Here is a 14,729-nt window from a genome sequence, read left to right on the forward strand (position 1 = left end):
CCTGAGCCTAGGAGGGAAGTGAGTAGAGGCCAGCAGTGGCGTGTCCTGCATCCCGACCTCCGTACCTCTTGCCTGACTACCGTGGCTCTCGACGAATCTTAGTTTTCCTTAATAGCTCCTTTCTCCCCAGCCCATGAAACAGCACTAGATTTTTCTACCCACACCACGATTCTGACATAGCACTACTCTATCACAACCCTTCAGCAAGCTTACTGTTACCTCTTAGATTAAGAGCAAAATGTGTAGTCTGGCATTCAGTGATCTCCCCAAGCCATTTTTTCTTTCTGTTCCTATCTTTTATTGCTCTGAGATTTAGCCAAATTAGATTGCTTCCTATTTCTCAGACATTCTTCCTGCCTATCCGTTTCTGCATTTTGACTTAACGCTTTTTCCCTCTGGGAACCACCACCATCCCACCACCCCCACAGCAATCCTACTGCCTATCCTTTTAGGCCTAGCTCAGATGTCTTTGAATTTCCTTAGCATTTTTATTGTGGCAGTTATCACATCCTAGAGGCCTTGAATATTGTTCTCTGTTTCTATGTGTCTTGTCTCGCTAGATTACCAGTTCCTTCATGGGTAACGTTTTAATGGGCCACATTTTACTCTGTGTATACCCCTAAGATTTGACCCAAGACCTTGCTTATATGAAGCAGGTTTGGACTTCTTTTGAGCGTTCAGGTGTGCAGCATTTCTAGAGCATGGCAACTACAGCAACAGTGATCTAGTTAGGCCTGGCCCTGGATCCTCTTTGGATACCAAAAGGTTATGTATCTGGGTGGGTGGTGGGTATATTCTGGGAAGCCATCAGGGCAATGCCATCATATTTTCATTATAACACTGGCAGCAAACAGCAAACAGCAGTAACAAGCAGTAACTCTTGGGCGGGCCAGCAGCCGGAAATTGGCCTCCCTCTCTGTGTTTCGCCTACCCCCTTTACAATCCATCACCTGTATTTATTCCCGCTGTAATTTAAACACCTGTCTAGATGGAATGCGTACAATGTGTCCCTACCCCACACATTCAGATATTTGCTCACCTGCCTGATTCGGAAGGCTGGCTCTAAAATAAACAGTGTTTTGGTATTACAAGAAAAAAATGCACCGAGGTCACCGTGGCAATGGACATGAAGAAGGGAATGGGAGTGGAACCTCTGGAAGAGCAGCCCCGGGAGAGTGGAGCAGAGGAGGGGGAGGAGCAAGGGGTGAAGCATCTGCCTAAGGCCTAGGCAGCGGTGGGTGGGATCCTGTGACTAGATCTCCCCGCAGGCAATCATTCACTTAGCTGACCAGCTAGAGAAAGGCTGGGGTGGAGGAATATTTACCAAGTTTAATTTTTAGGCTTAAATGTCTTGGTTATTTTTTTTTTTTTCCTTTTAATGATTTTTAAGAGAGAAGGAGAGAGACAGAGTGGGGAAGGGGCAGAGAGAGCCTGAGACAGAGTCCAAAGCAGGCTCCAGGCCCTGAGCTGTCAGCGCGAAGCCCGATGCGGAGCTCGAACTCACAAACTGCAAGATCGTGATCTGAGCCGAAGTCAGACGCTTAACCAACTGAGCAACCCAGGGACCCCAATGTCTTGGTTATTTTTAATGGCCGCTGTTTCTCATGGCAGCAAAACAAATAGACGTGGAATTTTCTGACCCTTGTTTTAAACCATTTTATTCACATTTGCATCCTTGTCATACTGAATGATTACTTAGTTAACGTTTGAGCATCCAAACAACACTGAGAAATAGTAAAATCTTGAAGTTCTGATAGAATCATTTTCTCTACTCCTTCCCCTTGGGTGTTTTGTATCGTGCTCTTCACCCCGTCCAGGCATTTCTGCTGGTTTTTGGGAAATTCCCGGAGCTTTCTGGAGGAGAACCTTTCTATGGCCCCCGTTTCCTTTTCCACCATCTCCTGTAAAAGTGCTTCCCTGACATTACCAGGCATGTGAATTACCTGTGTGTGGCTCTTGTCAGATGCAGATTTCCTGCACTGGGGCTGAGGCTGGCTAAGAGTTGGCCTCCTTATCAAGCTCCCAGGGATTGCAGATGCTGCTGGTCACAGATGGACCTGTAAGTTCCAGGCTCTGGTACAAGGCAGTGAGAGTAACACAGTGCTTAGAAACTACAAGCATCAGGCAGACCAGGAATTGAAACTAGGGGCTGAAATGTAACAATTATTTGTTCTTGAGCAAGTTATTTCAACTCTCAACCTCAATTTTCCCATCTATAAGTGAAGGCAATAATCCTACCTAACAGAGTTGTCTTGAAGACTAAATAAGTTTATATATAAATACATACACACACACACACACACACACACACACACACACACAGAGGACAATGCCTGGCAAAAATTAAGTGTTCATTAAATTTAGCTATCGTTAGCTAAACATGACTTTATTGTTACTATTACTGTTGTGAACCTGAAAGTTTTTGTATTTGCATAAAAATTAAGGTAGACTGTTTTAGAAGTCCACAGACTTACAAGGTTTTTACGTACGTGTGCTATCTTTTGCACATAAAGATGTTGATATCCATTGTCAGCAAGGCATGTTATTTGTGTCATAGTTTCAGTAATTAAAGTGGGTTTTAAACTGTCCCATCTATCTTCCAGACACTACGTGACCAATGGGATGAATTCATGAGTTGGCCAGCCTAGATTTAGTAGCACAGACTCTGATTATTGGCCCAGGAAAGCCACCTGGCCCAATGGCTACAACCTCTACCTTGATAGCCTAATACTCCTCACAAAAATCATGAGCTGTCTCTTTTGTTACTAGTACTCTATGTCTTTATGTGCTATTAAGCCTGTCCTTCTTGAAAATGCTTCAGCGTGGAATGTTCATCATTACTGAAAATCAGATATATGTATGAAATTGTCCACTTTCTCTTCATCTGATGAGGCTTTGTTTACCTGGAGAAACAGAGATGGACAGAGCGTCAGATGTATCCTGGTGGCAGCCATATTTATCATCCTTCTTCCTGTTAGGGTGGAACCTCCACGTGTGAACCCTGATTGACGTGTAGAGTTTATTAAGGCCCGGCCCAACGCAGGGAGATTTGCCCTGCCCTTAGATATTCCCTAGTCAAGACAAGGTGCCATTGGGGCCACAATGATGCTTGGGTCCATTTTAGTTCGGCATCTCCTTCTGCCCATCCTGGAAAAAACTGGGAAACTGAAAGGAAGAACCAGAAGCTGTTTTAAGTCACATAGTCTAGGAATGATTAGCTTGGACCGACTCTAGCAAGACGTAAGTTTGTACACATAAGATTCAGCTAGATCTGGTTGAGGCTTCCGAGCTATGCTATCTGATTAGGTAGCCACAAGGTAGGTGCCTGTGGCTTTTAAAATTTAAGTTATATAAAGTTTAAATTCCAGTTCTTTAGTCATACCAGACACGTTGCAAATGCATAATAGCCACATATGGCTTGTGGCCACTGTATTGGGCAGTGCAGATTATAGAACATTGACATCATCCCAATACGTTCTGTTGCATAAGGCTATTCTAGAACAGGGATTATTTGTCACTTCTGACTGATTTGTATTGGCTGTCTGGAGGACTGTGTAAAGAAGTTTCTGAGGCCATATCTAAGAGAGCCCCAAGTTGTTTGATTATTTACTGGCAACGTATGTTCCAGGAAGACAGAGCCGGGTCAGGTAGGGATAGTTGTGACATAGGTCCTGGGTGTCTTCTAGACAAAACCTTAGAAGTAAGAATAGAATATTTAAAATAGAGGATCAGTTATTATTTAAAGAGACAGGTTACATTTTTAGCAGGAGTCCTTTGTAAAGAAAGATGAGGGGCACCTGGGTGGCTCCGTCGCTTAAGCCTCTGACTTCGGCTCAGGTCACGATCTTCTGGTTCGTGAGTTCAGGCCCCTCATCGGGCTCTGTACTGACAGCTCAAAGCCTGGAACCTGCTTCAGACTCTGTGTCTCCCTCTCTCTCTGCCCCTCCCCCTGCTCACACTCTGTTTCTCTCGCTCACTCAAAAATAAATAAACATTAAAAACTAAAAATGAGAAGCTTTAAAAGTTTTGTTATTCTTTATATAATCTCTCATTTAAGAGTGGTCCCTTTGCTACTTCAAAATAATGACGATATTTTGTTTTTGTGTAGAAGCAAATCACAATAGCTACCATTTTTTGGTTTATGCATGAAATGAGGAATCAGTGTTACATGAAAAAACAAAACCCATAAAGAACCACCAAGAATCTAAAATTCGTTTCATGTTCATGCCTCCTTTTACTATACCTGCTAAGAAACCAAACCGATTGATGGGGATGTTGGGTTCCCCCCCCCACCCACTTCTTTAATATCCTCTGGTGAAGGGTAACATGGGGAATAATATTTAAGGCAAAGTGTATTCAATGCCTGTATAATCACTGTTGTCAGAATTTAAGATAGCTAATTATATTTTCAAAAATCTCTAAGAATTAAGGATAACGAGGACTGTTTCCTACTAGTTTTAAAACTAGAAAATGGATTCTAAAACAAGAGTACCAGTTCTGCAACTGTTACGTGACCTTGAGCAAATTAGTTACGGTAAACTCTGAGCCTTAGTGTCTCCATCGCTGAAAGGGAGCGTAACAGTGTCTGCTTCCGTGAGTGATGGGTAAGGAGTAAGTGAGATCTAAAAGCTCACTTCCAGGTGCCTGACATTACTATTCAAATGTTAAACCATGTTTGGGGAAAGTATACCACATGCTCTTGGAGGAGAACATCTTCTGTCTAACCGTGGCCCTGCACTTAGCAGGTACGTGACTTTTGTCTAATTGCTTACCGTCAGAATTATCAAATTGATTTTAGTTTCCTCTTTTATAAAATGGGGGTAACAATAGAACCTACTTCAGAGGGCTCGCTCAGGGTGAGCTAATGCATATCAAAGACAATGCAAGGACATCTAATACATGGCACATGGTGAGCATTCAATAACTTAGGTATTAGGATGAAAATGACCGTGTTTAAATTAGGGGTAGCCTTGCCAAAAGAGAGAAGATTGAAGAGATCTGATATTTCTTCTCTTTCCCATCCACTAATCTCCAAACTATACAGTTTATACTAAACATGGTAAAGTGTGTACATTTTGTTTATTTTATTGCTGTTCCACTATAAATTATTAATAAGCCTCTTGTATTAGGGTTTTGGCATGCTGCCTGAGGCAGCAATAGGAGAAGCTGCTAGTTATCATAAAGACCTTTCTCACTCTATAGCGTTTTTACAAGCTGCGAGCTCATGTCTAATTTGAAAGGCCTGATGTTTAAGGCCAGGGAGCAGGGCAGGAAGGAAGAGGGCTCAGTGTGGGGCAGGGGTGAGTTCGGTCCTTTTATTTTATTTATTGTCTGAGAACCTGACCTATGTTGCCTCTGGGGTGTAGGAAGAAGGCATGGCTCCTCGAAGGCTCTAGGGGCCAGAGAATACTACCATAACCTGCCCCAGTATATTCCCTCCCTACCCTTTCGTCTGCTTGTGTCTTCTCAAGGGGGTCAGAAATGATGAGCCAAGGTTGGCTTCTGAAGCTTCTTCTAAAGACAGGTCCACACTGAAGGGTGCAGCCTGAGTGTCCCGTACCCCAGCCTCCACAGACACTCCTGACCTATGGAAAATGCTTTCTTCCCAAGAAAACTATTTGAGTCCTTTGGTGTGAAGGCCTAGTCCTGGGCTGTTTCACGTACTGAGTTCTTTGACTAGGGATGAAGTACTATACGGTGGCTAGAAATGATTTCTGTTTCTTTCAGAATTTTCAGAGTTAAAAAAAAAAAAAAAAAAAAAAAGACAACGCTCCAGAATTCTTCTGTTTGTAAATGTCAAAATTGCTAGGCTGTTAGGACATTTTTGAGGAGGATGCTTTTCCTGGTATTTCCATCTTCTGTGCCTCACGCTCAGCACCCGGCATTCAGCTTTGTGCCCTCCCGCCTTTCATCATCCCCTCTCTGTGCAACTGATTTTGAAACACTTCTCAAACCATCCTTTCTTTTCTGATTTCATCCTCATCACACAGGTTTTAAGCTCACCACCTCGTGTCTGTATTTCTCATAATAATTTACATTTTCTCTTTTGGATGATAAAAGTACTCCATGCCCTTTAGGAGTTTGTATCTCTCTCTGTGTGTGTGTGTGTGTGTGTGTGTGTGTTTAAGGAAATTTGGATCTGCTTTTTGTACAGTTTCATAGTGTGATTTTTTTCTTTTTCAACTTTTTTTTTTTTTTTTTTTTTTTTTGGGACAGAGAGAGACAGAGCATGAACGGGGGAGGGGCAGAGAGAGAGGGAGACACAGAATCGGAAACAGGCTCCAGGCTCCGAGCCATCAGCCCAGAGCCTGACGCGGGGCTCGAACTCACGGACCGCGAGATCGTGACCTGGCTGAAGTCGGCCGCTTAACCGAGTGCGCCACCCAGGCGCCCCGTGATTTTTTTCTTTAACCTGAGATATTAACATGTTCCTATATTGTTACGAATTTTTCAAAAAACTGTAACAAATGCATAGCATTCCCTTATATAGACAGAGCAAAATTTACCAAACAACACTGTTAGTCATTCTGATCTTTCCCTTTTTCAATATTAAAATCAATGCCCGTTTTCAAAATCTGTTCACAATATAGCGTAGTGAGTAAGAAGATGGGCTTTGGAGCTCCAAAGACCGGGGTCCAGATCCTGGTCTGACCAATTGTTCATAGGCCTCAGTTTGATTCTTTGTAAATGGGGATCATAAAGGCACTTACCGACAGAATTATGACAGTGTAAATGAGATGCGTGTAATGTACTCATTTACGCAGAGCTTTGCACATTCTCAGTTCTGCTAAATAGTAACTGCTATCACGACAGTCACCCTCATTAATCATGTGCAATTAGTTTTTAGCACAGTTGCTAGAAGTTAGATGATAGCATCAAAGTGTACAAATACCCTGATACCTGTAATAATCGATTGCCAAATTCTAGAAAGATTCTACCAATTTATAGTCACATAAATACTAGAGGTACATATCTAATATAATGTTTTTTGTTGTTAGGTATCGATGTATATATGAAAATGGCCTCTTACATTTACATTCCTTTGATTTTCCAGTGGAAATGACTAGTTTTAAATGTTTAGTTGGTTAATTATATTCCTTTTTTGTAAATTGTTTATTGGGGTCGGTGCCCATTTTTCTTTTGCCTGTGCATCTTTTGTCTAAATGAGTTCTTTGTATGTGACAGTAATTATTATTATGTGTAACTAAAATTTATTGTGCCTTTAGAACTTGTAGATGAGAGAACAAGGGTCAGAAAGGCTGAATATCTTGCCTCGTGTCTTAGACCCTTGTCTGGCACAGAGTAAATACACAGTAAACTCTTGCTGTTGTGGTTATTGATCTTTGTATTTCACAGCGCCTGGCACAGTACAGTACTTTGCACACGATACGAGCAGAATACATAGTTGGTAACTTACGTTGACACCAGCCACCCTCGCTTCTCTGAACTCTTTGATGGGCACAGAAGCCAGCCTCTAATGGGTGCCTTTGTCACAGCCCCTGTTTTAGCTCAGATGAATCAGCATCTCCTGGACTTTACTTGATTTCCTCCACATGTTCTTAATGATACTTTTCTAAAATGCCGTGAAATCATGTTATTTCCCTCACTTCGCTTCTAGGTAACAAACCTGAATTTGGCAAGTGGCGCCATAAGCAGAAGCAGCGCTTCAACGTCCCCCACCCTTCGGCCCGTGATCAGTCCTAATGGCCCGACATGGTCCATACAGTCAGACCTTCAAGTTCCTGAGAGCCACCCCACCCCTCCTGGAAGCAGGTATGTGAAGGGTCCTGGAGCTAGTGCTTGAGTCACCGAGACAGCCTGGGTCCTAAGTGAGCCGTTCCTACCTTGAACTCCCTGCACAGACTCCCGTGGTCTGTGCCTTTCCCCACGTGTCCCAGTAGTCTGGCACTTGAATTGAGGGCCTCGTTTTATCTGTAAGACAGTTTGTGGACAAATCAAAGGCAAAGGAAGTTTCTGATACAGTTCAGTGAGCTCACTTGGGGGTGAAAGAGGAAGAATTTAAACTATGTTTAATCCTTGCCCGTCGTCAACATTTTCGTGTTTTGACCTCTGACATTTTCTCCCTGTCTCCTCATACTTGTGCTGCATTGCATTTCAGTAACTTTGGATTCTCTTTTTTTTTTTTTTTTTTTTTTTTTTGAGGGACATATTTGTTTTTTATGTTTTCATCTAGGTCATGTAATTAAACTCAAACAGCCTCCCTGGACAATGTTCATTTGGGAAGTGGGAAGGAAATGTCCTTTATGTAGTTGAGCAAAGTGGCAGAGGATAAAATCCAAATAGATTCTGGCCATAGAGTAAGCAACTTCCGAATTAAAAGAAGAACCACTGTATTGAATTCTAGTCTCAATCCATATTTGAAGTCCCCTATTAAAAAACAAAAATGTAAGAAATGGATTCCTAGTACATCTTTCCTTCGTGGCTATTAAATATGGGTTTAATTGCATCTGTCCCTGAGTGAAGTGAGCTAGGGAGGAATGTGACCGTTCCGATCAAATATTCTGTTCCCTCCAAATAAAGATATTGTCCCCTCTAAATAAGGACGCTCTGGCCCAGGTGCCCCACTGAGTCCCCACCCCTGCCCCAGCACTTCCGGCCTCTGAGGGTGGGAGGGTGACCTAAGACTTGGGCATAAAGGAAATTGCTATCTGTCAAAGTATCTGTTGGTGTTAGAATCATTACTGAAGGAACTCATTTGGGAAGCAGAGACTCTGCCCAGGAAACAACATAAACATAAGCACATTACGTCACGCTCGAATCCAGTGTCGTTCGTACCAGTAATCCTTGCAGTCAAGGGTGAAAAGAATCATCCTGAGAATCATAAAGAGCCGAAGACCAGGAGACAGGCCCGTTTGAGAGAGGACATCCTCCCACAAAGTTCTCTTCACAGAAGTCTGTCGTTTGGTGATTTACAGTCCACAGAATAACCACATTCCTAAAACACAGGTCGTAAAAGAGAAATTCTGTTTATACCATAGAGCTCTATTTTCCATATAAAATATTTCCAAATATTCCATTTTCATTTTATAATCAGAGCCTTGTTTCTGTGGAAAACATTTTCCCTGCAATCTGGGGTATATTTTCTATCTATATGACAAGACTGTAACCATTTTCCGTACTATAAACAAAATGTCAAAACTACATATTTTGGAGAAGTAGACTTGTAGATGGAACGAGGAAAAAATTTTTTTTTAATAAAAGTTATGGCTGGGTTTCGAGCCTTCTTTTCGTAGCACCTGTTTGTCAGAGCTGAGACACAGAAAGATGTGGGAATCCGTCCAGCACTGTGCGTGGTCTTTTCCTAGCCAGACCGTGCTTGTGAGCTACAGGAAAATAGCACATTATACCACCGACTGAGCCACTGGCCTCAGAAAGCAGCTCCCGCAGAGTCCCCTGGCCTTTTCCTTTTTGGGTTAGTTGTACCCAAAGCCGCCCTCTTGTCACCTGCTCTTCAAGCTTAAGGACCAGTTTTCAGGTCCCATTTCAGTGTGGGGTGGCCCTGGGGAATCCTCCTCTGCCCTCAGGTAACCTCTGGTGGCCAGAACAGCCCGGAGGTTCGGCTTGGGGATTCCAGTTCCGCGTGGAGCTCCCAGAGGTGCCCACCCTAACGCAGTGCTAACTGAGTTCCCCAAGCTCCTTCCAGACCTGGCGGTGTCGCAGGCCCCAGCCAGACACTGCCAGCAGGCATTCCATGCCGTAACGGGCCCCGGTTTCCATTTTCGCCCCGTTCAGTCACCGTTTCGTGGCTCTTGAGTCCCTTGTCCCTCTCTTAGTAGTAAGGGTGACTGAGTTCCATGAATATGGGATCAGTAGCTTAGAGACGTGAGTTTTATTACTGGTTTTGACACTAAGGGACCCTAACCTACTGATTTAATCTTTTTATTGGGCTGTTTTGAGAGCTTTTAGAATGTCCTTACAGTACTTTGCCCTCCCTGGAAGTAGATGCTAAGTAAATAAGAGGTACGCCTGCTGGTTCATCTACGAAGCAGCAGCGGATTCCAGCGCTGAGAAACTGACAATTCACTAAGCCAGGCGCTGTCCCGTAAACAGTAACAAGATGTAAAGAGAATCCATCGCTGGCTGTGCTCCTCATGTGCATATTGGAGGACTCAGTGACTTGGTAGCCACAGGAATGAAAACTGGTGACTCACGAGAACTCTGCAAATAGTGTTATTTTTCATTTCCCTGTGGTGTTGCTATTGTTCTCGATTTTATGGATCACACAAGTTTTCACCAGACAACCTTGTTCTTCCCCCCGCTGTTTTGAAACCACCCCAAACGTAGCCTCAGGGCTGTCGTCTCCCATTGGGTCAGTGTGAGCTCAGCCCAGCTCCTCAAATCCCTTGGTTCCTCTGGTCTGTCTGGAGTCCCTGCTCAAGCTTTGTTGTGGGAGAGGAAGGCAGAGAGCCCACGACTTGCCCAGACAGTCTGAGGCCTGGCCATGTAGCTTGCAGTTCCCTAGACACTCTGGAGCTGGACTTGGCCAGCCATTCCTCTGTTGTTACTTTTCAGAGGTAATAAGTGAGATTAATTGCAGGCCATTCTCCAGAAGAGAAAGTAGTCGGGGCCAAGATCAGTCACATGTTTAGAAGCCTGAGTGAGGTGTACCTCCAAGCAAGGCCGATTTAGAATTAGACAATAGGGCCTCCAGGGTGCAGGTACCAAGTGTTCATGACCTCTTTTTTCTTAAAGGGATCGGTTTCGGTCTCTAGATGCTGATAGCTGGGTAGTTAAGCTTTTCTTTAGCCAATGAGATGGGTGGGATTTTTCGGCTGCCTTTTAACTACACATTTTCTGGGCACATGGGGACATGGTTAGGGGCCTGAGGTGATAAAGCAGAGGCATCTCAGCACTGCCAGCCTTGCCTGGTGTCGGATCATGTCAGGGAGGGGCATTTTCTAGGTGACGAGCACTCAGCGGGTTCACAGTGCATCTTTCTTTGTGAGACCTGGAAGGGTTACTGTAAAGTCTTGGCTGCTGCTTGGAATGATTTGGGAAGGACAGGGCCTCAGACGGCTTGGCAGGAACCTGAGGCCCTGTTTTTTTCCAGTCCAACCCTTCCTTGTGGATCGAGCTGTCAGGGAATCCCACGAATGTCTGGCTTCTGCCCCTTTGTATGTTTTTCCAGCATTTGTCATTGAATTATTTTTATCCATCTCTGGCTTTTTCACACATGCAACCTGGGGATTTGTCTGTTCCTCGATATTAAAGGTGGGGGAGTTGGAAAGCACAGCCATGGGTTTGTTCCTCCTTTTTGTGACAGGGCAAGACATCGTGGGCCTGGGGTGCTCGCCCTGATGGCCCCCGCTCTCGAGAATAGCTGTGTGTCAGAACTTTAAGTTCTGTATGGGGAAATGGGGTACAATGAAGCACCAAATCTGGGAAACCTGGGCTAGATGTCATGTCACTCTGTCCCTTCACCCTCTTACTCTCCAAAAATTAAATTATAAAGAGTCCGATGCCCTACTTCACATAATTTTTAGGAACAAGTTTTTCAGAGATTTTGATTCTAGTTTAAGCTAATACTTTTCTCCCTTCCTTCAGATTGTTTCTTATAAATGTTGCTGTAGAGTCAGGTCTCTGACTTCCCATCGTTTCGTGCTTAATCAGTCCTCAGAAATATCGAGTTTGGTATTTAAAAAAAAAGTACATCTTATTCATTTTCCGTGTGCCAGGCATTAGGTCAGGTGCCAGGGAGTCATCATAAATAAAACAGAAGAGTGCCTGATCTCACGGAGCTTACTGTCCATGATGTATCTTTCATGTTCTCAGCATCATCCCGGGCGCTGGGTACGGTCTAAAAGATTTGGAAAACATGGTTTTTGATCACAAAGAAGTCACCATCTGGCAGAGAAGGGGAAAAAATTGCAGAGTCGTGTCAAATGGCACATAACAAAGATTTAAATTTTCTGGCCCAGGCAATTAGAAGAAAAGATATCAAGAAGAGTGTGGAAGGATTTAATCTGGTCGCCGCCATGTGGGTGAACCTTGAGGCCATTACGTTACGTGAAATAAGCCCGTCACGAAAGGGCAAGTACTGTATCATTCCATCCACATGAAGTGTCTAAAGGAGTCCTAGAAACAGGAAGTGGAAAGGTGGTTGCCAGGGGCTGCGGGAAGAGGAGAGGGGTATTAGTATTTAGTAGCTACAGCTTTCCAGTTTTGCAAGATGAAAAAGTTCTAGAGATCGGTTGCACAACAGTGTGAATATACTTAATATCAGTGAACTATACACACAGAAATCGTTAGGTGGTAAATTCAAAGTTAGGTGTTTTTTACTGTACTACAAAGGAGTATCGTAAGGGTTTAAAAGAGAACCCCGTAGTTGCGCACTCATTTTACTTAGTGATTAAAATGGCAACGTTTTGCTCCTATCCTCTGCCTGTCTGTACGGGGACTTATTCTGAGCCTAGTCCTTTAAATGCTTCTATTTCTTTAAGAGCATGTTAACTTTATAGGAAAGGGGGCCGTTGACCTGTCTGAGGAAGGTGGCATGATGTGATAGAGAAGGGACTGTTGAGTTGGAAAGACCTGGGTGTGCCTTACTAGGTATGCGACCTTGGGCAAGTTACTTGGCTTCTCTGGGCCACAATTTCCCCCTCTGCTTAGATATGCAAATGATGGCTACCACATGAAGTTGTTCTAAGATTTAATTGAGTTATGTACATGAAAGCCAGTTCAGCGCCTGATTTTAGTGGTAGGTTGTTGATAATATTTAGTTTTCTTCCCAGAAAAAAATGAAAGTTAAAACTGGACTTGATGGGGTCTGATATTGCTACCCACTTGCTTTTATATCTAGTATGGGAGAAACTGGCCATCACCCGTGTATGGTGTGCTCCCAGGGCTGGATTACAGAGATGTGGCCTTTCCCGCTGAGGAAGGGAAGGCATCAGAGTGCAGCCAACTGGAGACTCTTCCTTTTCCTCTGACCCCTTTGTTGAAGGGTGACTTCTGCCTACTCAACAGGCCCTTCCTCTCTGCTATCTTCTTCTGAATGTTGAAGTTTCCACTGCAGCCCGATGTTCCAGCCAGTAAACACTCATATTTTCCATCTATCCTGGGGGTCGAGCTTTGGGAGAGCTTTTCTCTGGAGGAGTTTGGAGCTTATAATTTTGTACTTTATACTGTTATATAAACAACACTCTCTAGCCAAAGAGCACAATCACAAAAAGAAACCACTTTTAGGGGGGCCTAAAAAAAAAAAAGAAGAAGAAGAAAAAGAAAGAAACTCTTTTATGCTCAGAGTTCTGTAGAAGTGATATTTCACTTCTTATTCTCCTTCCTTCTTTCCCACAAAATAAAGTTAACCTGGCCTTCCTCCTGCGGAATCTTAGTTCTTACCAGTCTCTTCCCCTTGAGGAACATGTTTCTTCAGCACATGAAGGATAAAGGCCTGTGCTTCTATCTAAAATTCCCCTGCTGCTTTTCTCACTCAGCCAGACACGGAACCTCTCCAGGGTTATGCTCTGTGTCGGTTCAAGCTCTGTGACAGATTCTACAGTTCCTCATTCACCGGGAGAGCCGAGTGTCATAGGTGTTTGTGCCAAGGCCAGAATGATTGGGCCTCTGCCTGTTGAAGGAATGCTGGTAAACCTAGGAAATGTGTGAGAGATAGCTGGCTAGACATCATAGCAAGGCCTGGGCAGAGTGCGTTTGGGAATGTTTGGGCCTAGTACCAGGAGTGAAAGAAGTAGGTCTTTTCTTATCTGTGAGCCAAAATGCAGGTTGCTGTGTGGTGTGTGTGTGCCAGTGCAGCATTTCTTTAGTCGGCCTCCACCCCTCCCCTCCCCTCCAAAGTATCAAAGAGAAACCACCTCGCATTTCCTTAGGATTAGCACGCAGGCGAACCACCAGCCACACAGAGTCGTCGTCGGGAGGCAAGACTGTATCTTATGTGATTGTTCGCTTTATAATTTTAGATCTATCCACAGTTGGTGATTATGGTGGTTTTAACAGGCCTGAATGACAAAAATTCGCATATGAAGCTGGATGAGGCTCCTTTTCTCAAATTAAGAAATTCGATCAGTGACTCAATTCATAATTCAGTTTAATTCTCACCTGGTTTTTCTATTATCTTCCATCTGGCCAAGTTCACTCTGTTTACCAGCCTTGAAAGAGCTTGGAAAGAATGGCAGTAGTAAAAAAAAAAAAAACCCACTATCTTTCTTTCTGGCTCCTGTAGGGAGACCTTGATGATCCAGTTGTAAAGCAGTACTTAGTGTTGACTCAGCGAATTTTTAGAAGGAAGACCAACCGGCTTCCCTGAGCCTTTAGCTGAAGATCCCGTCCTATCTCCTCCTCCACTCTTCTTTCTGTTAAGACTGTCAGCATGTTACCAACCTAGTACAACTAAGAAGTTGTTGCTTTTCTTTAGTTCCTAGGATTTAAGAGGAAAAAGGAAAAACTCCCTGTACCTATATATTTTTTTTAATTTTTTTTTTCAAGGTTGTTTATTTATTTTTGGGACAGAGAGAGACAGAGCATGAACGGGGGAGGGGCAGAGAGAGAGGGAGACACAGAATCGGAGACAGGCTCCAGGCTCCGAGCCATCAGCCCAGAGCCTGACGCGGGGCTCGAACTCACGGACCGCGAGATCGCGACCTGGCTGAAGTCGGACGCTTAACCGACTGCGCCACCCAGGCGCCCCTCCCTGTACCTATATTTTAATAAAAGAAAACAATAGACTGATAGCGTCCGAAAAGGAGTAA

General features: G+C 43.8%; 1 protein-coding gene across 23 annotated transcripts in view; it reads left to right on the forward strand.

The window, feature by feature from the left end:
- TTLL5 (tubulin tyrosine ligase like 5) overlaps positions 1–14,729 on the forward strand; it is a 289,301-nt gene that overhangs the window by 143,694 nt on the left and 130,878 nt on the right. For all 23 annotated transcript variants that reach the window (XR_009264632.1, XR_009264633.1, XM_058739730.1 and 20 more), the window contains one exon: positions 7,619–7,773. Coding sequence is in view for 21 of the 23 variants with exons in the window: in XM_058739730.1 (XP_058595713.1) it covers positions 7,619–7,773 (155 nt within the window). In the remaining 2 variants the exon portion in view is untranslated. The remainder of the gene's footprint in view (positions 1–7,618; positions 7,774–14,729) is intronic.

Source organism: Neofelis nebulosa, chromosome 7 (assembly GCF_028018385.1).
Source record: "Neofelis nebulosa isolate mNeoNeb1 chromosome 7, mNeoNeb1.pri, whole genome shotgun sequence".
Taxonomy (NCBI): Eukaryota; Metazoa; Chordata; class Mammalia; order Carnivora; family Felidae; genus Neofelis; species Neofelis nebulosa.